Source organism: Ovis aries, chromosome 14 (genome assembly GCF_016772045.2).
Source record: "Ovis aries strain OAR_USU_Benz2616 breed Rambouillet chromosome 14, ARS-UI_Ramb_v3.0, whole genome shotgun sequence".
Lineage (NCBI taxonomy): Eukaryota > Metazoa > Chordata > Mammalia > Artiodactyla > Bovidae > Ovis > Ovis aries.
The window spans coordinates 53,373,768-53,396,424 of NC_056067.1; the positions used below are offsets into that span (position 1 = coordinate 53,373,768).

The window sequence follows — 22,657 nt, forward strand, 5'->3', positions numbered from 1 at the left end:
CCTCCGTGTATTAGTGTCTGGGTGAAATGACTCAGCCTTATGTATGTTTCTCATTACGTTGGATTTCTGTGTTCCTGAGTGTAGGAGGCATTGTGATTTTTTTTTTTTTTTGTACTTGTGTGTTGTCTGTGTTGTGATTCTGGATGCGCATATAGGAGTTTGACACTGCAGTTCTGTGTACTGGTGTTTATCTGTGTGACATGATTCTCTGTACTTGACTGTGCATGTGTGTCTATACATGAAAGAGAGATTGTACGTCTAGAGACTCATGTGTACATGGGTGTGCCTGACCTGCCATGTCACCGTCATAACTCCTCTCCTATGTTCCACAAAAGAATCTTTTCAAAGGAAGAAAACCACTTTTAAGCTTCGACACTTGCTGTGCCCTCTGCCTTTCTCCCTTCCCTCCCTCCTCACTTGGTTATCTCCTACTTATACTTTAGATCTTCGTTCAGACATCCCCTCCTCCAAGAAGTCTTCCTTGCCTACTCCTGCTGGTTAAGGTCCTCCCATAACCTCCTGAGGCTGCCCACTCTCCCCAACCCCTACCCCAACTATCAACTCTAGGTACTGTCCCACTTTGAGTACTTACAATGGAAAGGATATAAAAAGTACTGTGTGTCAGGCTCCCTGTCACTTTACATATATGTTCTTATCAAACTCTCCTGTAATCCTAGACAACAGGCAGTTATCATCTCCATTTTGCAGAAGATGAAACTGAGGTTCAAAGAAGATGATCACTGTGGCCAAGGTCACACAGCAGGAAAGGGCTCAGCTGTATTCGAATTCAAGATTCAGATCCATTACAGCATCCCTCGCCCTCAAAACAATCAACAATCTAACCGATAGGGTAGGCTCTGAAGCATAGAGAGAGAGTAGGGTAAGAATGAAAGGCACAGGAATAAGGTGGGACAGGTTCATGTTCTGGCTCTGTGACTTTCTTATTGTATGACCTTGGGCAAGTGCATTGCCCTCTACCAACCTCAGTGTCCTTATCTGTAAAATGGAGGTGATACTAGCTTGTAGCTTCTCAGGTGACCGTTGGCTGTGCTAGGGTCTCATTGCCAGGACAAGAAACTTTGAGGGTGGGATATCTCGTGCTATCCCCAGGAGGGGAGCCGGAGCAGAGCCTTAAAGAATTTAGCGTTATACTTTAGCATTGAGTAGTGGCTGTGGGCTTGGGAAAGGTGGCCCGGAAGGGTGTACAGTGAATGGGGATTGCGGATAGGAGTGGCATCTGGAAATGTTGCCTAAGGCTAGACTATTCAGGGTCTTATAGCTCATCAGAAAAAGTCTCGGTTTTCTCCTAACGGCACTGAGGAGCCATGGAAGGCTGCTGAATGAGGGGTGAGAACGGAGAAAGGAGATGGTGCAACAAACTTCTGAGTCTAGGGGATACAGAGTACCTTTAGTTAATAACTTAGAAACTCTGACCCTTTCTTCTGTCGGTTTGAGAAACTGTCCATTTTCCAGAGAGGGATAAGTGAGGCCCTGAAGAGGATACGAAGATTTGCTCAAGGTCACACAGGTACTTGACAATAGGGCTAGACACCCCCCGGCTCGGGTTCCGCGTCAGGGACAGTACTGTCACAAAGAAAAGCCACACCCACTAGCAGCGTTCGCAAACCACCTACCATCCGGAGATGACGGCAGGGAGAGCCCACTCTAAGACCCCGAGAAACTTCTGTGGCTCGGAACACGGAACTTTGGGACCCGGGACCACGCCGGGCCTTTTTGCCCGCGCGCCCCTTTTCGCCTTCCTCATTGGCTCATTCTAGGGCGCCGTCGGAGGCCGTCTGGTCACCTTGTCCTCCGCGCGCTCTATGGCGAAAGGGCCCTGCGCAGGCGCGCGAAGGGAGCTTTCGGGGCCCGCGCTTTACGACACTTGTGCAGCAGCGGCAGCGGCAAGTCGGCACTCCTTCGCGACGATTCGGCCGGGTGCCGCTGGAGGCCGTTGCCAGGGTGGGGGTCGCTTTGCGGCATGGCGATGGCGGAGGGCGAGCGGACTGAGTGTGCTGAGCCCCCCCGGGACGAGCCCCCGGCTGATGGCGCTCTGAAGAGGGCAGAGGAGCTCAAGACGCAGGCCAACGACTACTTCAAAGGTGCGCCCGCCCTGGAGGGAGCGAGGGAGGGTGGAGAGCAGCCCCAAGTCAAGGGGTGCCGGGCCCGCGCGGAACCATGGCAACGCGGAGCGGCAGCCTGGGCGCGGGGCAGGCACTACCAAGTGACCGGGCGTGGGGAGGGCGAGGATGGCCCTACCAAGGGGCGGCAGAGGGGGCTCCGGAGAGAAGGGGTGATACCTGGAAGTGGCGAGCGGAGCGGGTGCTAAGTGGGGAGACTGAGGAGGGCGCTTCCAAGTGTGAAACAGGAGGGGGACCGGAATGGGAGCACCACCAAATGTGAGACCCCAGAGGTGTCAGCTTATGGCGCGACCTGAAGAGGGTGCTACCAAGTCGTGACATGGGGCGGAGGAGTGATGGCGCTACCAAGTGGGGAGACTCCAAGTGGAGAGACACCAAGTTGGGGGAAGAGGGGGAACTGTCCTGATAGAGCAGGCGATCGTGGGAATGGGAAATAGATCATTAGATGGGAGGGCCAGGAAGGAGGAGATTTGAGGTTACTCCAGGAGAGGGAAGGCTCTGGGGGTAGAGATGAGGCAATCCAAGACTAGTATGACTTAGAGTCTTAGGAAAGTAGGATGTGGGCGCACCCATTCATTCATTGATTCGGTCCGTTTATTGAGCATCCGCTGCGTGCTAAGGACTGTGCTTGACTTTAGGTACACAGCAGCAGTTGACACAGATGTGGCCCTGGCCCTAGGTAGTTTGTAATTTAGCAGGAGAATCAGACATTGAGCAAACACACAGAAATAATAAAATAACTTAGGAGCTATGATGAGCCCTTTGGAAAAACCCCAACAGAGACATAGAGAATAAGGGTTGGAGGCCACGACCTTAGAGAGGTTGGTCAGGGAAAGCCTTACCGAGGAAAAGGCATTTAAGTTTCAGAGGACAATTGGGAAGGAGTGTCCCAGGTGGGTGGTGCTGCCTGTGCAAAGGCCCTGAGGTTGGAAATGAAAGGAGATTGGCTGGCTTGGCTGGAATTTTAACAAGTTAGCAGGGAAACAGATACAAGATAAGCTTAGGACAGGGGCCAGATATCGTAGGGGTTTCATAAGTCACTGCACAGACCAGTTCGGATTTGACTTGAGTCTCCCAGAGGAGCTCTTGAGTGGAGAGATGGACCAGCCTGGAACTCTCTAGTGAGGAATTTGGGCAGGATCAGCCTCTGGGTGGACTGGAACAGCCTATGGGAATGGAGGAGGTCACCTTGGAAGAGAAGGGGCTTAGGGTAGAACCTCAAGGAATTCTAGTGGTTAGAACTGAAGAGGCTGCTTTGGAGTGGTCCTTGAGGTGGTGGGGAAAATCAAGAAAGCTGAGAGAAAGGAGTGCTTCTGGAAGGAGGGGATGTGCCTGAGATGGGATGCTGCAAAAGCCAGCACCGAGCATTGATCGTTGGATTTGGCTCCGTTGGTGGTAGCCTTGACCCAAGCAGTTTCTAGGGGATGATGGGGCTGGTAGCCAGAGGGGAGGGCGCTGAAGAGTGAATGGGAAATGAGGAAGTGGAGACAGCCAGTGTTGACAGGGGTTTTGAGAATTTTGTTTCTGATGGGCAGTGGAGAAATTGGGGGTGCGGGGTGCTGCTTTTGTTTTTTAAAGAGCGGAAGAGACTAAGACTATAGACCAATAGAGCTGATCCTGCAGGAGAGAGAGGAGGCCCACAGCAGAGGGCCCTGCAGGCAGGGCGCGGCGTGGGAGGGATCTCCCACGTGGGAGCCTTAGCGGAGAGCTAGCCTCTGGTGGGAAGGTCAGGTCAGACCGGAGCAGTGAGGAGGTGGGACTGGCGAGAGGTGAGGCTGGAGGTAGACCCTGGAGGCGGGTCAGGGAGTGTGGATGTCATCGCAAGGGTGGCAGGAAGCCATGGGACGTTTGAAGAGAGGAGCAGCATAGGCTGCTTAGTGATGGAAGGGATCCCCCAGTGGCCTTGCAGAGACCGGACCCAAGGACAAGGCTGGAGACCCGGAAAGATGGTGGACAGGTGAGTGGTGCCCACCAGGCCGGAGACAGAAACCGACTCAAGAAGTGTTTCAGAGGGAGAATGATAGCGGTCACCTGGAGAGAGGGAACCCCAGGAGGGAAGAGTGGGATGCCAAAGGCCCAGAGGTGAGCCGAGCACTGAGGAAGTGAGCGGGGCTGGAGCCTGAGAGGCCAGTGTTGATGGTGAGGCTGCATGGGGAGCCTGAGCGTCCTGCCTGGGGACTCTGAGGAGGCAGGGAAAGGATGGGATTGGGTTTGTGGCTTTAGGAAGACCCCTCTGGAGGTGAAGGACCGGGGCCTGGAAGAGCTTGGGGGAGGCTGAGGCAGGACCCTGAACAGGAGAGGATGAAGGCCAGACCAGGTAGAGACGGGCAGTCAGGATGGATGTGAAAGAAGAGATTTGAGAGACTTTCTGGAGGTTGACCTGACAGAACAAGGTGACTGCCTGGCTTTGAGGGTTGCCGGATCAGGTATCCCTGCCAGGGCCCAGTCTCCAGCTTGGGGCAGTGTGGAAGGTGAGACTGCCCCTGAAATGGGGCTTGAGAAGAGCGGCAAGCATGGGGACAGATGCTGAGATGAGGGGAGAATTATGGGAAACAGTGGGCCTTCCGGAGGGGCTCCTTGCCCCCCCAGGACCTGGGTTCTGAGCTCTGGGAGGCCTGAAACTGGGCGGGTAGCCAGCGGCGCTGGCACTGAGCTGGAATGGAGGGGGATGCCCCTCCTGGTCCAAGCCCCTTGCTGTCTGGCAGGCAGCTGTAGGCACAGAGCCCCAGTCCCCAGGCCCAGGGGAATAACAATAAAAAGATTAATTACAGCTCGCCTTAATTGAGCCCCCGCGGGGGCCAGGTACACCACTTTGTCTAATCCTCCCCCGGGCGCTGGGAGGCAGGCAGGAGCGGGCCCTGTTTGTTTTATAGAGGAAGCTGAGGCTCCGAGAAGTGAAACCGCTTGCTCAAGGTCAGAGTGTGCGAGCGGCACGGCCCGGATATCCCCCTTCCTCACCACGTGCTTGGCTCCCACATTCAGAGTCCTTACCCGCAGCCCTACCTGGAGCCGTCCTGGCCCCGGGGCGGTGAGCAGGGAGATGAGGGCCCCCAGGGGCTTGCAGGACCCTAGCTGGTTGACCCCTGGGAACTCAGGCCTGATCCAGAGGCCCCGGGGGGAAGAGCCTGGTCCCTCCTGTCATTCACCCCTCTTCCCCTCTCTCTGAGCCTTTTCGCCTCCTACCGCCTTCTGTACAAAGAGAGGGGTTCCGTTTAACCCCGAAGGAGGCCCCTGAGTCCAAGACTTCACCCGGTTAAGAGCTCAGGCTGCCTGGGTTCAAATCTTGTTTCTTTGTCTTAGTTGCTGTGTGACCCCTGGGAAGACCTTAACTTCTCTGTGCCTCGCTTTCTCCTCTCTAAAATGGGGCCTCCCTTGAGGGTTAAGTGCACTCATATTTGTAGAGCAGGGCTGGGATCTTGTGTCCGAGAGCTGTGTGAAGCCCAGGCCCCTCCCGTTTCCTCTTTTCTAGTCTCTTCTCCCCTCCAGTCGGTTGTTCAGTCCGTTCTTTTACGAGCATCTGCTGATCGCTTTCTCGGCTGTAGCCACATTTCATCTGGGAGTTCTTTTAACCCTCACAGCCAGCCCATGAGGCGGGACCAGTTGTGCTTCCCACATTTCAGATGAGCAAGCTGAGGTTCAGAGAGGGGAGGCTATCTGTCTAGGGTCTCATGGTCGGGATCCTCAGAGCCTGATGTCAGGCTCCCCACCCCGTGCCCAGAGGTACACAGCAGGCACGCTGGCTGCCGGCCTCTGGAATCCGGCCAGGAGGCTGGAAGGAGTCCTCGAAGGTGTTGGCATTCCAGGGAGGGTCGGTCAGACTCGGCTGCCTCGTTCTGCCCAGGCATGTTTCTGGGAAGTCCTGGGCCTGCCCTCCAGCCAGGGCTCACGGTCCTGGGGAGACACACCCATCACCTAACGGTGACTGCCCAGAGAGGGAGGCCTGGGAGAGCGGGGCCTCGGGGCGGGGGCCGCTCAGAAAGGTGCCTGACCCCGCCTGGGTGTCAAGGAAGGCTTCTCAAAGGAGGTGACATCCGAGCCATTTGAAAGATTGCCAGACATTCGCCTGCGGAAGGAATCGTAACATTGTTCCTGGCACCTCGCAGCACCTGGCTTCCTTCTCTACTGTCGGTGTGTCCGTCTTTCTCTTTCTTTCCTACCTTCTTTCATTCATTCAGGAACCACTCACGGAGCCGGGAGTCCTCTTCCGTTCTTTTCTCCTGACTCCTCCTCCTCCGAGTCTCAGCCCTGGCATCCCCACTGGGTGGCCCCAGCCACAGCACTGCGGGTGTCACGGCCTGGGGGGCGGTGATCTGTGTGCCGTCCCAACCTCCAACTGGATCGTGAGCCCCTGGACAGCAGGGCGGGGGACTGCTGTGTCCTCAGACAGGGCCAGGGTTCAGAGTAAGACAGACAGCGCCCCTGCCCTTACAGGACTTAAGTTCACATTGGGAGGCTGGGCAATAAGCAAACACAACAAAGGAAGGTCCTGTTTTCTCAGATGCCTCTGGGGAAAAGAACAGTGGGAGTTAGGGCAGGAGTTCTTACTTTAGGCTGAGGGTCCGGAGGACTCTCTGAAACTTTAGCCCAGAGTGGGTACGTAAGTTGCCCCAGGACACACAGCTCACTGGGAGTAGAGCGGGGATGGGGCCCAGACTGCCTGCCCCCATGTCCGTGTCTGCCCTGTGCCGGTCCCCCCAGAGGCCACCTCGTGCAGAGGGTGACCGTGGGAGCCCGTGGCGCTTCGCCTGCTTCGGAACCCCTGTCTGCCACTTGCCTGGGGACGTGGTTTCCCTCTTAGAGCCTCATCTGGAAGTGGGGCTAACGCAGCCGTCCTCGGGGTGCCATGAGGGACCTGTGCAGGGACCTGTGTGCCAAGAGCCCCCCAAGGCACCTGGCACATCACGTACCCTCAGGTCGGGCGCTCCCCCTGGCTTCCGTCTCCTGCCTGTTGAACAGCCACATGGGCCAAGACAGCTCTGCAGATACAGACTGAGCGTCTGACCTTGAACAAGACCTCTGTGGCTTGCTGTAGAGGGAGCACCAGACGGTGCTTGTGCCGTGGGGATGTGCGGATGCCCCGGGTCGAGGTGTAACAGGCAGGGCACAGCCGTGGCTCATTTCAAATAAAATGGACTTTTCCCCTAGGCCAGATGTCATGTCCTGTCGCTGCACCCTGCTCTGGCTGTGGACTTTGGGATGCGTCCTGCCAGCTCCCCTGCCCTCACCTCCTACCCTCCCCAGGCTCACCCCGCCCCAGACACACCACCCTCTCGCTGGTCCTAGAACTTCGTGCTCTCCTCCCCAGTGCCTTTGCACCTGCTAGTCCTTCCATGGGGAAGGCTCTCCCTCTGGTCTGGTTTATCGCTTCCTTTGAGTCTCTGTTGTGTCACCTTCCTGAGCCCTAAGTAGGTCCCTTTTCTGTCCCCACTTCTGTTTTACTGGAACCCCTCTTTGGGCTTGTATACTTGTTTTGGGGCTCAGGGCAGACTGAGTTGCTGATTACCATCTCAGGGCTGGCACTCACTAACATACCCTCTCTGGGGTACATTCAGAAGACCCTCCGGAAGTTCCGGAGGAAGTGTTGCCTAGCTGGGGCCTTGAGGGGCGATGGTTGGGTGGGCAGGTATGTGGAAGTGATTTAGGGAGTTAGGGATTTGGGCTTGTGCTAGGGTGGGACAAGTCAGGAAGGGGAGCGGGCTGGAGAGACGTTTCTGAGCTCCATTCTGGGCCTGAGTTTCTCCATCTGTAAGTGGGGGGACTGGGCAGTCCCCAGCCTAGGACCCCTGCTGGCTGGGGGTGACACCCTTGCCTCATACCCCGCCCCCCCTTCCTGTTATCTTCACAGCCAAGGACTACGAGAACGCCATCAAGTTCTACAGCCAGGCCATCGAGCTGAACCCCAGCAATGCCATCTACTATGGCAACCGCAGCCTGGCCTACCTGCGCACCGAGTGCTACGGCTACGCGTTGGCCGACGCCACGCGGGCCATCGAGATGGACAAGAAGTACATCAAGGGCTACTACCGCCGGGCCGCCAGCAACATGGCGCTGGGCAAGTTCCGGGCCGCCCTGCGTGACTATGAGACGGTGAGCCGGGCCTGAACCAGGCTGGTGTTGAGGGCCAGGCGGGTGGGCTGGGACCTCCTGGTGCTTGGCCAGACCTGACGGGCAAGGCGTGAGGAGGCTGTGCTCACATTTACTCACCGCTCGCTCATCCAGCACACGCCAGCTGGGTTCACAGCCCAGCTCTGCCCTTGCTGCCTGGTGACCTTGGGCGAGTCACCTGGCCTCTCTGCGCATTCTTCCCTGTATCCATGAAATGGGGGGGCAAAGACCTGCCTCTTGGGGTTGCCGTGAAGAGTAAATGAGCCTCTGCTTTTGGGGCATTTAGAACAGCACCTAGCACATAGTCAGCACATGCAATTAACTATTCTGATTATTGTTGTTATTACCGTTGGTGAACAAGAAGCACACAGCCCTTCTGGTGGAGCTTATAATTTGGAGGAGGGCAAAAAATGAACCTGTCATTGGGAGGGCAAACAGTCGTTGCAGGTGAGGATGTGGGCCTGGGAGAAAGAGAATGCGGTGAGGTGCGATAGAGGGACAGCGCATGGGGGTGTGTTTTGAGGAGGTGACGAGGGAGGGGACCCAGAGGACGGCAGGGGTCGCCAGGTCACTCGCTCATCCACTGCTCCCGCTGCTGTCACTGCTCTGGTCGCGATAGCGGGAAGGCCTCACAGAGCATGCCTGCGTGCCAGGCTCGGCCTCTCCCCTTCACGCCAACCGGCTGAGTGACTTGTGTGGCAGCCCTGTGAGGCGGGAGCTGTGGTTACCCCCATTGTGCAGATGGGGAGACTGAGGCCCAGGAGGCTCAAGGCACCCGCCCACCTGCATGCAGCAGGCAAGCGGTGGAGCTGGGGTCTAAACGCAGGCAGCCCAGCCTCTGGCTGGCGTCTTCCCCCATCCAGAGAATAGCTTCTTGAGAGCGGGGGTTCTTTTTGTTCTAGGACGCTCCCTGGGACGGTGCTTGGCACCCAGCAGGGGCTTAGCGTTTGTTGAATGAATGATTGTCGTGCCCCCCTTCCACGTGCACACAGCCTCACTGCCTCCTTTCATCACACGCTCTGAGCAGCTTCTGTTGTGTCAGGTGGGACGACACGGGAGGCCGAGAGCTGTGGGCTGCAGTTGGAGGGGGCAGGTCAGACGGCCGGGGCGGGCTGCTGGCCGCTGGCCCAGAGAGGAGGGCAGCCTTCAGTGCAGGTTCGCGCTGAGCCCCGGGCCAGGGCACCTGAGGCAGGGCAGGGTAGGGCAGAGGCAGGGAGGAGGAGATGATTTAGAGCCCGGGAGTCGGAGTGGAGGCGGGGGCTGGGGTGACCCCCTGGGAGGATGGAGGAAGGAGCTGCAGAGTGGGGTCCTGACAAGCTTGGGCTCCCCGGTCGTTGTCCAGCCGGTCCCCTGCCTGGGCCCGGGGTGTCCTCATTTGGCAGTGGTGCTGAGAGGCGTGGCCACCTTCCGGGTGGCTGTCGGGCGCTGCTGAAGTGGTGTGAGCACAGGTCACGGGGTCTGGAGGGCTCAGTAATGAGTAACTCAGGAGGGCAGTTGGGGTGGGTGGGGGCAGCTCTCCAAAGCGGGGGAGGGGCTGGGGAGAGAAGGGAGGGGGCAGAAGATGAGAGGAGCCCCAAGTGCGGATCTGCGCGGGGCCTTCCCTCCTGGGTTGCAGGGCCATCTCCCCAAGACCCGAAATGGAGGTTTTCTCGCTGCTCTGACCCAGCCTGGGGCCTTGCAGCGCGTACTCCTGGAGTCTGAGATGGTCGCTTCCAGCCATCTCGCGGGCATACACAGCTTTATCCCAGGCCTTGTGGGATTGTGAGGGGCTGGGTCACGACCGCTTTCCTTGTGGGGTCTCTGCCAGCAGCCCTGGGGACCCCCTGCACGAGCCTGAGGTCCTTGCCTGCCTGGACCATCCGCCTGCCTGCAGGCTGTCCTCTCTGACACATTTCATCAGACTCTGGGTGCAGGGCAGAGGGGCCAGCCTGGGGTGGCTCCCTATGCAGTCTCTACTTCCAGAGCCATTGTATGATGACACGCTAGGGATTCGCGGAGAATGGGCCCAGACCCCTCTTCAGTCGTGGCACCTCTGGAGGCAGAACCAAGACGCGACCTTGGTTAGACAGCATTACGTGGCCTGGCCCTCAGGTGAAGGGCCTTTCCTTTCTCAGCCTCAGTTTCCTCGTCTGCATGCTCACTGCGGGCCCAGCTCTGTTGTAAGCACTTTACATGCTTTGTGCATGAAGGAAAACGGATTCACTGTTCTACAGCACGGAAACTGAGGTCTAGAGAGACGCTGTCCCTCCTCCAAGGTCGCCCAGCAGAGACGAGAGCCGTGAACCCAGAGTCCATGCTTGTAACGCTCAGTGGGGTGATTGAGGCCAGCGCGTCTGTCTTCGTCAGATAGACCAGAGAAGACAGCAGTTCAGTCTGGAGGAAGTACGCACGTGTGTGTGCGCATGTTTCCATTTCTGTGAATACGGGTGTGTATTAGGTGTGAATTCTACCTTGAGTCAAGGTCCCCAGTTCTGCAGGTCACTCGTGCAGGGGCTGGGTTCACCGGCTCCATGGTCAGAACGCCGGGCTGTGAGCTGTGTAGCTCTGAGCGCTTTGGATCTCCTGCCTCAGTGGCCTTGTGAGGACTCAGTGGAGTAGGGCCCCCGCTCAGGGGCACTTTCTGGGTGTGCTTTCTCCTGAGGGTGTCTGGGAAGAGCCCACGGGCCCCCAGGAAGGGCTGTGTGCAGACACAGGGCCTTGTTAGGGGCTGGAGGCTCGGGGGTGTCTCCACTCTGCTCCACCTCTAGGACAGGAGCTGATCACCCCTCTCCAGGTCCGTGTTGAATCCCCCCACCAACGCCTCTCCCTTTCATGGGGACCCTGGCTCCAGGATTCCGCGCCCCTTTTCAGGTCCTCTTCTCACAAGATTCCACCTGTGTTCTCTCCTGTCTGCAGCTGGAGCTCAGACAGTCACGAGGGCCCAGGCTGGGTCTGGGGGACTCCTTCTATACTCGCCACCTATGCCCGGGACTTTCTGGGTTTGGAGGGTTCGCAGTCCCATGTGGTGCCTCTGGAGGTTTCACTGCAGAAACAGGAGTGAGCCACCCAGACTTCCTGAGGACGTCCCATTGCATGGAGCGTGTGCTCTGCGTCACCTTCTTGAACTCCAGAGAGTTCCCGTTTCCCAGATACACACTGGCCCCGTGGCATTATGTGGGGGTCACAAGCCCATGTTACCATTTCATCGGTCTGAGTCCCTGGACTTACTGCCCGGGAATACTCGCAGCTGAAACCACTTTGTAAAAACAGCTGTTTATTCTGAGAGCGTTGTGGTTTCACATGCAGGGATAAGGAGTAAGGCAAAGACCCCACCGCCCCACTTTCCCCCAGTGACATGCCTGGCGTCACTGTCACAGGATGCTGACCGGACACAACCCAGACCCCACTTGCTGTGAGATCCCTCTTCTTAAAGAGAAGTCCAGCATTCAGTTCTGAGCCAACAAGCCTCGGGGCCTCCCCCCACTGCAAGGCCTGGAGGCCTGGCCCCAGAGCCTGCTCTTAAGACCCAGGCCTGCAGCGTGTCTCTGGAAGGCGTGTCAGGTGCTGTGGGGACCGTGGCAGTAGGTGGGGAGGGGTCCCGTCCCAGCGTGTGCAGTGGGAGCAGGATCTTCAGCAGGGAGAGAATGGAATCCTGGCTTCCTGGGTCAGTGAGTTCACCTCTCCCAGCCTCAGTTTCCCTGTCCATCCGTGAGGTGCAGCTGTGATGACATCACAGAGAGCTGCTCTGAGGAGAAAGTGAGCGAGGTTGTCGCTTACAGCCTCGGGCACAGAGAAAGCTGTGCGCTGTTACTGCTCCGTTCCTTTGTTCCCGGGGTCATCAGTGTTTGCTTCCGGCCCACACCCCCACCCGTGAGCTCTCTGAAAAGAGGGTGCTGGCTCAGAGGAAATGGTTAGTGGGGCATCCGCCCACTCGGGCACTCCTTTCACCTGGGACACAGCCTCAGCCCTGCCCTCGTGGCCATGGCCACCTACCGCTGGGGAGGTAGACCCGTCTCCTGCGGTGCTCAGGGCTGGGGCGGGGCGGTGGGGGGTAGCCCAGGGCCCTGTGGGAGGCCAGAGCAGGTGCCTGACCCAGCCTGGGAGATGGGAGAGGGCAGGGGCGGGGGGCGGAGACCTGGAGGAGGAGGAGGCAGGGCTGGAGAGTCACTGAGGGTGGACATGAGGTGTTCTGGGCCAGGGGTGTACCAGCCTGCAGCTGAGAGGGGGCCGGCACGTTTGGGGACTTCTGGCTTTGGCCTGGCTGGTTCGCGCTGGGCAAGCAGGGAACGCAAAGGGCTGGGCAGGCCCTCGTGGGCCAGGCGGAGTGGCGGTTTGGACTTCATCCTGGGCCGTGGACTCCTAACCTCTGCTTGTTGGGAAGGACTCCAGGGACTGTCTGGGGCGGCCTCTCTCCCAAGCCTTGCACCACACCCTGCTGCAGGTGGAGGCACCTGGCAGGGCGCCTGGGCCCAAGCCTGCCCCGACCCGCTTCCTGCCACTCAACCTGGTCTGCACGCCCATTCTCGGGGCTGAGCCACACTGACCTTCAGGGCTCATCAGCAAACACCTTTGCCCCAGCTTCTGACGCACTCAGCCAGGCTTTCCACCAGGGTGCATTCGCTGCCTGGCACCCCCGTTTTCTGTGCCCTGGCACAGGGCTGTGGGAGCCCACTCCTGGGGAGGCCAGCATGGGGGGCAGGTCAGGCAGGGTCCACTGATAATTACAGGAGGAGTTACAGGTAACTGAGGCTCAGAGGGGTGAATTCATTTGCCCAAGGTCACCCAGCACGTAAGTGGCAGAGCTGGGGTCTGAATGCAGCCCCCACTCCCTCTGGACTTGGGGGATCAGGGTCTGTAGGAAGCGAGACGGAAGGTGGGGGAGGGCAGGGGACGGGCTCCTCTTCCTGGGCCTGGGGGAACCTCGCGGCCAAGCGCCCAGTGCTCCCCGCGTGCGATCCCGCGCCATGGGCGCGGCCGCCCGTGAAAGGCGCCGTGGGCGGCCTGCCGCTGCTGCACGCCCTTCCGAGTGTTTGCTCGCTCCGCCCTCCTGGCAGCCTGGGGCTCGTGCTCTGTCGCCTCCACCTTCCTCAGGAGGGAGCCAAGGGAGCACACTGGTCCTGGGTCTCCCCAGGGCCCGAGGTTGACCCCGGGCGCCTGACCACCAGGTGCCGGCGGCTGCCCGCAGAGCTCGGGCTGCACGCCAGGCCCGTGCTGGTTCTTGATCCTCCCCAACAGCCTGTCACCTCCCCCACTCGTAGATGAGACAACTGCAACTCTGTGTCATCCAGCCAGTCATTGCCTCTTTGGTTGAGTCGGGCTGTAAATCATGACTTCGGATCCAGCCCACGGGGACCGCTCAGCCCCTCTGGTTCCAGCGATGAAGCTGGAGCAGGGCCAGTTTTATTTTGATGACGGTCAGAGCTGCAGTGTATTAAGGAGCATCTGAATGGGTGAATACGTTTTCCCTCCCGGCAGCCCTGTGTGGGCAGCTGTTGGGCCCAGTTTGGGGACACAGAAACCAAGACCTAGACGGGGAGCGAGTCCAGGCTTGCACCCATCGTCCACGCGGCTGGGTGCTCTGCTCAGTGTCCGCGGAGCCCCGGGCCGGGCCAGGCCAGCCAAGGGCAGTCATGGTGCCCCCGCCTCCCAGTGACCCCTCTGCCCTGCGCCTCGCCTGGGTGCTGATGCCTCTTCTCTTCCTTCTGTCCTCTCTTGCCCACCTTGCATACCAGGTGGTGAAGGTGAAGCCCCATGACAAGGATGCCAAGATGAAGTACCAGGAGTGCAACAAGATCGTGAAGCAAAAGGCGTTCGAGCGGGCCATCGCGGGCGACGAGCACAAGCGCTCCGTCGTGGACTCGCTCGACATTGAGAGCATGAGTGAGTCGGCCCAGGTGCCCTGCTGCGCCCGGCCCAGAGCCTTCCCCGTCCTCGCCCGGGCCCTGCGTGCTGGGCGCCTCTGGTCCCTGTGCCCCCACGCTGTCTGTGCTCCTGGAGACCCCGCCGTCCAGCCTAGGGGCTAGAGGTCTCGGGTGCGGGCAAGCTTCCTTGCTTCATCCATCCCGCAGTTGCACCCCCCGTCATGGGCCTGATTTGTCCCCAGGTCCTCTGGGCGCTCAGAGGCGTCTGTCAAACATTCCACGGATGACTATTGGGTCCCTACTGGGTGCCGCCATTGTGGGCACTGGGGATACAGCTGTGACCCGCACAGCCCCTGCCCCCTGGAGCGGGTGTCCTATTGCGGAGAGAGGACTGATAGTCAGTTCACATGTTAAATGCTAGCAGATCGAGTCCGGGGGAGAGGCTGCCAGAGAGGGGGCGCCCCGTAGGCGGGAGGTCAGGGAGAGGGCCTGTGAGCCCGCCTGGGCAGAAGGGGCCGGCCATGAGAGGCCCTGGCCGAGCGGAGTCTTCACCCCGTCCCCTCTCAACCTGTGTGTCTAGCGCCGAGCCTGCCCCGTGCCTGGGGGCCAGGCCTCACTTCCCATCCTGGCAGTGGCCGCGGCCCCTGACTCTCCTCCCCCCTTCACACGCCAGCCATCGAGGATGAGTACAGTGGGCCCAAGCTGGAGGACGGCAGGGTGACAGTCACCTTCATGCAGGAGCTCATGCAGTGGTACAAGGACCAGAAGAAGCTGCACCGGAAGTGTGCCTACCAGGTAGTGCCCGCCAGAGCCCGGGGCCCGGGGTAGCATCAGGGCGCTGGCCTGGCCTGAGCCCTGCCACCGCGGGGGCCCAGGAGCAGGGCGGTCCCGCCAGCTGGCGCTTGCCGAGCCCACAGTGTGCTGGGCACCCTGCAGATGAATTCTTCATCTCCAGCATTTCCATCAGTTACTTTTTTAATAGCTTTCGTCTCTCGGCCCCATATGTTCATGCATGTCATTTACCTTTTCTGTGAGATCCTTCAACACGTTTTCCACACAGTTATTTTAAAGTCTCTGTCTAGATCTCCCACCATCTGGGTCATCTCTGGGTCTGCTTCCGTTTGTCTGCTCTTCCCGTCTTGGCGCTTTTTTCTCGTGGGCCAGACACTTTGTGTAGAAGTACAGTAGCGATGGAGACAGATTCCTCTCCTGCAGACACGGGCAGACCCTGCTTCTGTTGGGCTGCCACAGTGAGGGGCTGTGTCCGTCCCCGCTGCAGGTCAGGGGCAGCTCGAGTTGGAGCTGGCTTCAGATACGTCCAGAGGGGAGCCGGGACTCCCCGAGGGCGGGGCTCAGCATCTCCGCCCTGGCAGAATCCCAGGGATGCCTGCAGGCTCTCAGGTCTCCCGCTCCCGGAGCTGTAGGAAAGCGCTCTGATGTTCAGCCCTGCCGCCGGCTGCTGGGCTGTCTGAGGGGCTCTCTGCTCCCAGTCTCGCCCCCACTTTTGTGCCTCAGGTGGCTCCTGTCCGCCATGTCGCCTCGCGCCCTCTGTGCGGCCCCGGGAGAGAAGATGCAGGCTTGGGCAGAGGCCTCTGCCGCGGGGCCCCCAGGCTCTCTCTCCCGCTCCCCTCTCAGCCTGGCCCTCGCTGCGCCGCCGGCCCACCAGCCGCCGCCGCTCTCCCAGGGGAGAGCTGGTCACCTCACTGTCTTGTAGTTTGGCTCATTTAGGTTTCTTTGAGTCCTCACTCTCAGATGTTTCAGGGTGTTCTTTGTTTTTTCTTTTTTCTTCTTGTTTCCTGGCTTGTTTCCCTCATTAAGGCAAGAGTGACAGTCTTTTGTAACTTTCTACATTCTGACCGGAAGTGGATACCTCCTGCTTTTCTTTGTTAGCACTGTTTTCCCAACTTTTCACTTAGCAAATTGTTAAACCTACAGAAAAGTCCAAAGACCAGCACAGTTACCATCCATAGCCCCTTCACTTAGTCGCCAGTTATTAAGGTGTTGACACTTCCGCTTTATCTTTCTATGTATATGCATGTGTATACACACAGTATTTTTTTCCTTCTTCCTGGACCATTTGAGAATAAGTCACACCATAACCTGTATCCCCTAACAACAGGACATTCTCCTGCATGACTAGTCATTCCCACCTTGGGAATTCGGTGGCGATAGAACACCACTGACTGAAGCAGATGGGCCGCGCAGGCCGGCCGCTGCTGCAGACACCCCTGGTGTGCACAGTGCTGCCGCGTCCGTCTTCAGTCCACAAGGACTAGTACTGATAGTTCAGCTTTCCCCAGTTTTTTCCCCCAAACATCCTTTTTAGCGGTTCTTTTTTTTTTTTTAATGCAGAATCCATTGAGGGATCAATGATTGCATATGGTCCGCTGTTTTACTTTTTTGTTCGTTTAGAGCAGCCTCATGCCTTTTGGGGAGGTTTTTGTGACTTTGACACTTGGATGTTTGCAAGCCAGCTGTTCTGTTAAACTTTCTGTATCTGGATTCATCCGACGTGGTTATGCCTGATGCTGATTGTTTTAAGAGAAATGGAGAATCTGGGTTTTCCCGTGAAATAGTTTTAATGCCGCATAGCCCACTCAGGTCACAGACTCTGTTCCCAGCGGGCACGCACTCGGCCGGGCCTCCCCTGCCCCTCCCTCCCCTCTCCCCTCCCCTCCACCCAGCAGCATCTCCTGGCCAGTCTGGTCTCCCTGGGGCCGGGGTGGGGGGCTGGCCCTCCAGCTGGCCCCGCTCACAGCCTGCCCTGCCTTCCAGATTCTAGTACAGGTCAAAGAGGTCCTCTCCAAGCTGAGCACGCTCGTGGAGACCACGCTCAAAGAGGTGCGCGCTGTGGGCGGTGTGCGGACGGGCGGGCGGCTCCCTGGCTGGGGAGGGGCTACGGAGCTCAGAAACTCACAAACCCCCCTCAACCTCCTCCCCACCCCCTGGCTTGGTCTCCTTCCCCCCACCCTGTGTCTCTCCTGTCCCTCTCCTCCCCTCTGCGTCTCGTGCTCCCCGCCTGTGTCTGTTGCATGGTTCTTCTTGGTCCACTGTGACCTCTCACCCCTCCTCTCCCCTCTGTCCCCTCCCCACGTCTCTCTCTGGGCCCCTCCCTCTCCGGCGGCCTCTTTTCTTCCAGACAGAGAAGATTACGGTGTGTGGGGACACCCACGGCCAGTTCTATGACCTCCTCAACATATTTGAGCTCAACGGTTTACCCTCGGAGACCAACCCCTACGTATCCTTCCTCAGAGGGGCCAGCCCCCTTCCCCGGCCTCTCCTCCGGGTGTGGAGTACGGGAGGGAGAGGACTCCCTGCCCGAACCTGAGAAGGGAGAGGCCTGATGAGTGCCCCGGCCCCGAGCCGGGGTGGAACAGCCGCCGGCCTTGCTCTCTGGGCTCCGGGGCCAGACAAGCCCAGGCTGGTGTGCGCCTGCTGTGACCTGGGCATGAGGCCAGTGCGTCCGAGCCCCGGCTTCTCCTCATCTTGGAACGGGGCTGGATGTGTGTGCTGCTGCAGAGCGCGTACGTGAGGGTGGGCAGCCCTGCCCACGCCTGGCTTCCTTCTTGGCCGTGCCCTTTTCCGGCTGTGTGACTCGGGCAGGTCTCTTCACCTCTCAGTTCCTCAGGTTTGTCGTTTGTAAAATGGATCTGCCTCATCGGGCTGCTGAGAGGGGTAGCAGGTTCATACCTGTGACAGGCTCGGGGGCCCCGGCCCTCGTTGTATACGCATTTGCTCCTGTTAGGATAATTGTTTCATGAATGGCCACTGGGCGGGGCTGCCAGGCCCATGTCCCGATTGCCCTGTGGCTTTGGGCCTGTACTGGGGGGAGAGCTGAAGCCGGCTAACCACCTAGGGTCTCTCCCTCTGCCGTCAGTTCATCTTGAAGTAGGTGAGACTGGGGACCTTGGTACCTCCTGAGGCTCAGAGAGGCCAGACCACTGGGCCAGACCCAACGAGTGAGGAGAGCCCGGGTGCCCCGAGCCCTGCTGGCGTTCTTGGCCCCAGGGTGGTGCCGACAGGAGCGGGGTTGGAGGGGCTGGGGGGGAGCACTCCCCCTTGTTTTCCTTAGCAGGGCAGATATTTAATGGTGACTTTGTGGACCGCGGCTCCTTCTCCGTAGAAGTGATCCTCACCCTTTTTGGCTTTAAGCTCCTGTACCCAGATCACTTTCACTTACTTCGAGGTGAGCTGGGGGGTCAGCGTGGGGCCTGGGGGGTCAGCATGGGGTCTGGGGTCAGCGTGGGGCCTGGGGTCAGCACGGGGCCCTGGGCAGGGCATGTGCGGGATAGTGACTACAGGCGTGTTTGTTTTGTGCCTTCACTGAGGCCATGCACGGGGCCGCCCTGACAGGTTGGGTAGGCTGGGCACTGGGCACCAGCATGGCGTTAGTGGAACTCTGTGGGCCCCGGGGAGGACTTTGGTCATGGGAGGCCTCTGAGCAGAGGAGGGTCAGGGGCCGTCTCTGGTATTAATAGAACCTTGTGGGCCTCCGTATGAGGAACAGACAAGGGCTAAGAGAGGGAGCAGGGAGACTGGTAGTAGCTGGACCCAGGTGGGAACAGTGGTTGGATGGGGTCGCTTCTGAAGTAGAGACTGAGTGTCTGCTGGTGGGCTGGATGCAGATGTGAGAGAAAGAAGGGGTTAGAGGGGGGCCACTCCCGGGTTTTGCCTGGAGCATCTGGAGAGCTGCAGCTGCCACTGAGAAACTTGAGGGGTGTCGGGAAGAGCAGAGTATAGGCTGGAAGCTGGGGAGCTTGGATCTGGATGTGGCTGTGATGCGGAGAGGAGATGTCTAGGTGGCCTCCGGGAGCTATAAAGTGGGGGTTCCTCAGCGTACGTGTGGCATTGGGCTGGGTCGGTTCACCAGGGAGTGACGACCAATGGGGAGACCCTGCCTGCCGAGAGGGGGTCAGTGCAGAGGAGATGTGACCAGGAGCGGAGGAGAAGCAGGACGGAGTGGGGGCAGGGGCTGGGCTGGGGGCTCTGCGACGCACGAGGTGCTCCAGTGGCGGAGACTCCGCACTCGCAATGCAGAGGGCCCAGGTTCAATCCCTGGTCAGGGGACAGCCGTGCTGATGCCCCCTGGGTTCACGCCCAGGTTCAAGGAGTTCTCGCAGCGCTCCTGGCACGTGGCACAGATCCCATGAGCGCCTACTGCAGGCTTCCTTGGAGGAGGCGGCAAAGAGCTGGACTCGAGCAGTCCGGACTCGGTAGCTGTGGGGGGCCTGGCCGCTCCCTGGCCTCCCCCGGCCCCAGAGAGAGGAGGATGGTTTCTGGTGGAAAGGTAGACGCCCAGGCATGGGACTGCCCCACAGCAGGCACTGCAGGGGCGCCTTTCTTCCGCTCCAAGACACCCCACCCCCCCCCCGTTGCCTGATGCTTCTAGCATAAGTGTGGCTTGTCCTTCAAGAAGGAATCTGAGTCTCATGGGGACAAGGGACGTGCCTCTGGTCATCAGGGTCGGGACCAGGGCTGAACCTGTGGTGATCGGAGCCGGCCTGGGCCTTGTGACCACACACCGGTGAATCTTCTCAGCCCGTCTGCCCCTCTAGACAGGACTGAGAACAGCGTCTCCACCTCGCGGGGTTTCTGGGAAGGACCTGCGAGCTGCTGTGTGGATGCCACTGGCTGGGGCTGCTGGGAGGTCCTTCTCGGCCTTGGCTGGGGCCTGAGCTGGAGGGCACCCCGCCCAGTGGCGGGGTGCTAAGGTTTCATTTCATGCTGCTGTCGGCCAGGCAACCATGAGACGGACAACATGAACCAGATCTATGGCTTCGAGGGGGAGGTGAAGGCCAAGTACACAGCCCAGATGTACGAGCTCTTCAGCGAGGTGTTCGAGTGGCTCCCGCTGGCCCAGTGCATCAACGGCAAAGTGCTGGTGAGGCAGGCTCCCTACCCGGCCACCACACGAGGCTGCGAGGCAGAGGGTGGGGTGTGGCCGGCCCCTCCCCTTACCTTGCTGTCCCCGCCTGAACCCCAGATCATGCACGGGGGCTTGTTCAGCGAAGACGGCGTCACCCTGGACGACATCAGGAAGATCGAGCGGAGTCGGCAGCCCCCAGATTCAGGTGACCGGGCGGCCGGGGACAGCCCCACCGTCCCCTCCTGCACGTTGGCCCCGTGCACCTCCCTCGTGGGGCGGCGCTGGCCAGGGAGCAGGAGTGTCTGCAGCGGTCATTTATTTAACTCCCTCCAGGGACCTCCCGGGCAGTCCAGTGGTTCGGACTCCATGCTTCCACTGCAGAGGGCTGGGTTCCATCCCTGGTTGGGAATTAGAATCCGGCGTGCTGTGAGATGCAGCGGGGGGGAAAAAAAAAATACTCCTTCCAGCTTTGGGGGTCATACAGATTGAACGGGGTTTGGCGGAGAGGTTGGTGGGGAGGTCCGTGGTGGCCCAGAACCCCACCTCCCGTGCCCCGTGCCCTCCATGGAGGGCAGCATCCTCGCCCAGCCCCCGACGCTCGTCTCTCTCCCCTCCAGGTCCCATGTGCGACCTGCTCTGGTCGGACCCGCAGCCGCAGGTCAGTCTGCCCTGGGCTGTGGTTGGCAGGTGCGGGCTGTGGGCAGGGCGGACAGGGTGGAGGGGAGTAGATGCCCTGAGCTGCGTGTCTCCCCAGAACGGGCGCTCGGTCAGCAAGCGGGGCGTGAGCTGCCAGTTCGGGCCCGACGTCACCAAGGCCTTCCTGGAGGAGAACAAGCTGGACTACATCATCCGCAGCCACGAGGTCAAGGCCGAGGGCTACGAGGTGGCGCACGGCGGCCGCTGCGTCACCGTCTTCTCTGCCCCCAACTACTGGTACGTCCTCACCCCTACCCGCCGGGCCGCTCTTCCCAGCCCACTGGTTTTCTTTTTTTTTTTTTTTTTTTAACTTTTCATGATAGAGAATGCCAGAGATACATCAGATACTGTAATGAACGCCCACATACCCGTCACCCAGGTTCAACAATTACCGAATCTCACCCCACCCCCGCCCCCACCGTGGGCTCTTAGGAAGCTAACCCCAGGCATCCTGTCTTCCACCCGGTGATGGCCCAGGGCATTGCTGAAGGAAGGAATTCTCCTGTACACAACCGTGATAACCGCTGTCAGTCCTTCAGGTCGCCAGAACCCCACCAGAGTTCCCTTTCCCCACGTAGCCCTCCTCAGTGTCTCTTACCGGTTGATTGCTTCCAAGAAGGACTCAGACGCGGACCACGTTTTCAGTTTCCTGGTCTTCGAGTTCCCCGTCCGTCTTGCCGTCCACTTTGCTAGTGTTTGGTTCAAGAAGCCAGAGTCTCGTATGCTCTGGGCGAGCCTAGAGACCAAGTCGTTCCCAGCTGGCCGGTCACCACGCTCCTCTGTGCCCGTGTTGCCTGGTGGAGCCAGGGCGCAGTTGGCTCGGAGACCATGTTGTGGCCTGAGCCCTGCCTCCGCCCTGCCCCTGCTGGCACTGCTCCCCGGGCCTGCTCCCCTCGGTTCCCGGCCCCCGAGAGGCTCTCCCCTCCATCCCTGCTCCTCTGTCTGGGCTCCCAGGGCCCCTCTCCACCTCGACTCCTCTCTCCTGACATCTGTGTCCCTGTCTCTCTGTCCGGGACCCTTCTCCCTGCCCCTTCATCCCCCAGCCCCTCCCAGCCTCTAACTGACCACATGGCCCCTCTGCCCTTGTCCCCACAGCGACCAGATGGGGAACAAAGCCGCCTACATCCACCTCCGGGGCTCCGACCTGCGGCCCCAGTTCCACCAGTTCACAGCAGTGGTGAGTCTGCCTCCCAGCCTGGGCCGGAAGGGAGAGCCATTCCCCGGGGAGGTGGGGGGGCTGGTTTCTGCCTCTGGGGCTCCAAGTCCCAGCCTCGCTGCGGGCCTGTTTCTGTGTCTGACCCTGTGCCTCTGGTTTCACAGCCTCACCCCGATGTCAAGCCCATGGCCTACGCCAGCACGCTGCTGCAGTTAGGGATGATGTGAGGCCCACGTGGCAGGGCCCTGCTCCCCATCGACCCCAGGCCCGGCCCAGGGCAACGTTGGACCCCCTTTTACTTTGTAAAGTTTGTATTTATTCCCCTTTAGGTTTGCAGAGGGGGTGGGGGGCTGGCCAGATGGTCTGCTCCCCCAACAAAGAAGAAGGAGGTGGAGAGGCTAAGGGTGGGGCGCCGACCGGGCATTCTGGAGGAAGGCCAGCACAGCCATGGGGGGGTGGGGCCCAGAGGCTTCCCCGCCCTCCTTACTTGCATGGCCCCTCCCCTGCTAAAGCAATAGGGCCCCACCATAGGAAGACCCCTGGAAGGAGGGTCGTCAGGGAGGCCTCACCTGCACCCCCCTCCTGGCAGCCCCAGGGTGGGGCTTGGCTGGGGCGCACCCCCTTCCCCAGCTATTTTATGTCTGTAATTAAATATGTTAAAATAAAGTCATTATTGTAAGTCAGCTCGTCTCGAACGGTGGGGCCTTAGGAGCTGCTGGCATTGGGGTGACCACTTCATTAGGGGACCTGGAGGGATGCGGGGGGCCCATGAAGTCCTATCCCCTTGCCTCTCATCTCCCTGGAGCTGGACAGGCCCATCCTGGGGCCACCTGGCCAAGCAGCCCCTGTGTCT

The 22,657-nt window shown here is 59.6% G+C and overlaps 1 protein-coding gene and 1 long non-coding RNA gene across 3 annotated transcripts in view; one reads left to right on the forward strand and one right to left on the reverse strand.

The window, feature by feature from the left end:
* Positions 1–1,959: 1,959 nt before the first annotated feature.
* On the forward strand, positions 1,960–22,487 carry PPP5C (protein phosphatase 5 catalytic subunit). 2 transcript variants are annotated; one of them, XM_027978514.3, is made up of 13 exons: positions 1,960–2,102; positions 7,987–8,228; positions 13,958–14,105; positions 14,760–14,881; positions 16,862–16,927; positions 17,226–17,324; positions 18,167–18,272; positions 19,825–19,967; positions 20,070–20,157; positions 20,570–20,610; positions 20,707–20,885; positions 21,744–21,825; positions 21,969–22,487. In XM_027978514.3, exons 1-13 carry the CDS (start codon positions 1,982–1,984, stop codon positions 22,029–22,031), a joined length of 1,500 nt encoding a protein of 499 aa, XP_027834315.1. In that variant the 5' UTR covers positions 1,960–1,981; the 3' UTR covers positions 22,032–22,487. The 2 variants fall into 2 exon arrangements, with proteins under 2 accessions (XP_027834315.1, XP_027834316.1); XM_027978515.3 differs by lacking the exons at positions 20,570–20,610; positions 20,707–20,885; positions 21,744–21,825; positions 21,969–22,487 and adding an exon at positions 20,286–20,555.
* The window catches only part of LOC114118010 (uncharacterized), a 31,269-nt gene continuing 20,231 nt past the window's right edge, over positions 11,620–22,657 (reverse strand). Inside the window, exon 4 of the long non-coding RNA XR_009596224.1 lies at positions 11,620–21,442. This is a non-coding gene — a long non-coding RNA (uncharacterized LOC114118010). The remainder of the gene's footprint in view (positions 21,443–22,657) is intronic.

Excerpts from the sequence above, each read along its gene's own strand:
- PPP5C (XM_027978514.3), top strand. The coding sequence starts at position 1,982 with ATGGCGATGGCGGAGGGCGAGCGGACTGAGTGTGCTGAGCCCCCCCGG. Across the intron at positions 2,103-7,986 it reads GGCCAACGACTACTTCAAAG|CCAAGGACTACGAGAACGCC; the intron begins GTGCGCCCGCCC and ends TTATCTTCACAG. Across the intron at positions 20,158-20,569 it reads TCGGCAGCCCCCAGATTCAG|GTCCCATGTGCGACCTGCTC; the intron begins GTGACCGGGCGG and ends TCTCCCCTCCAG.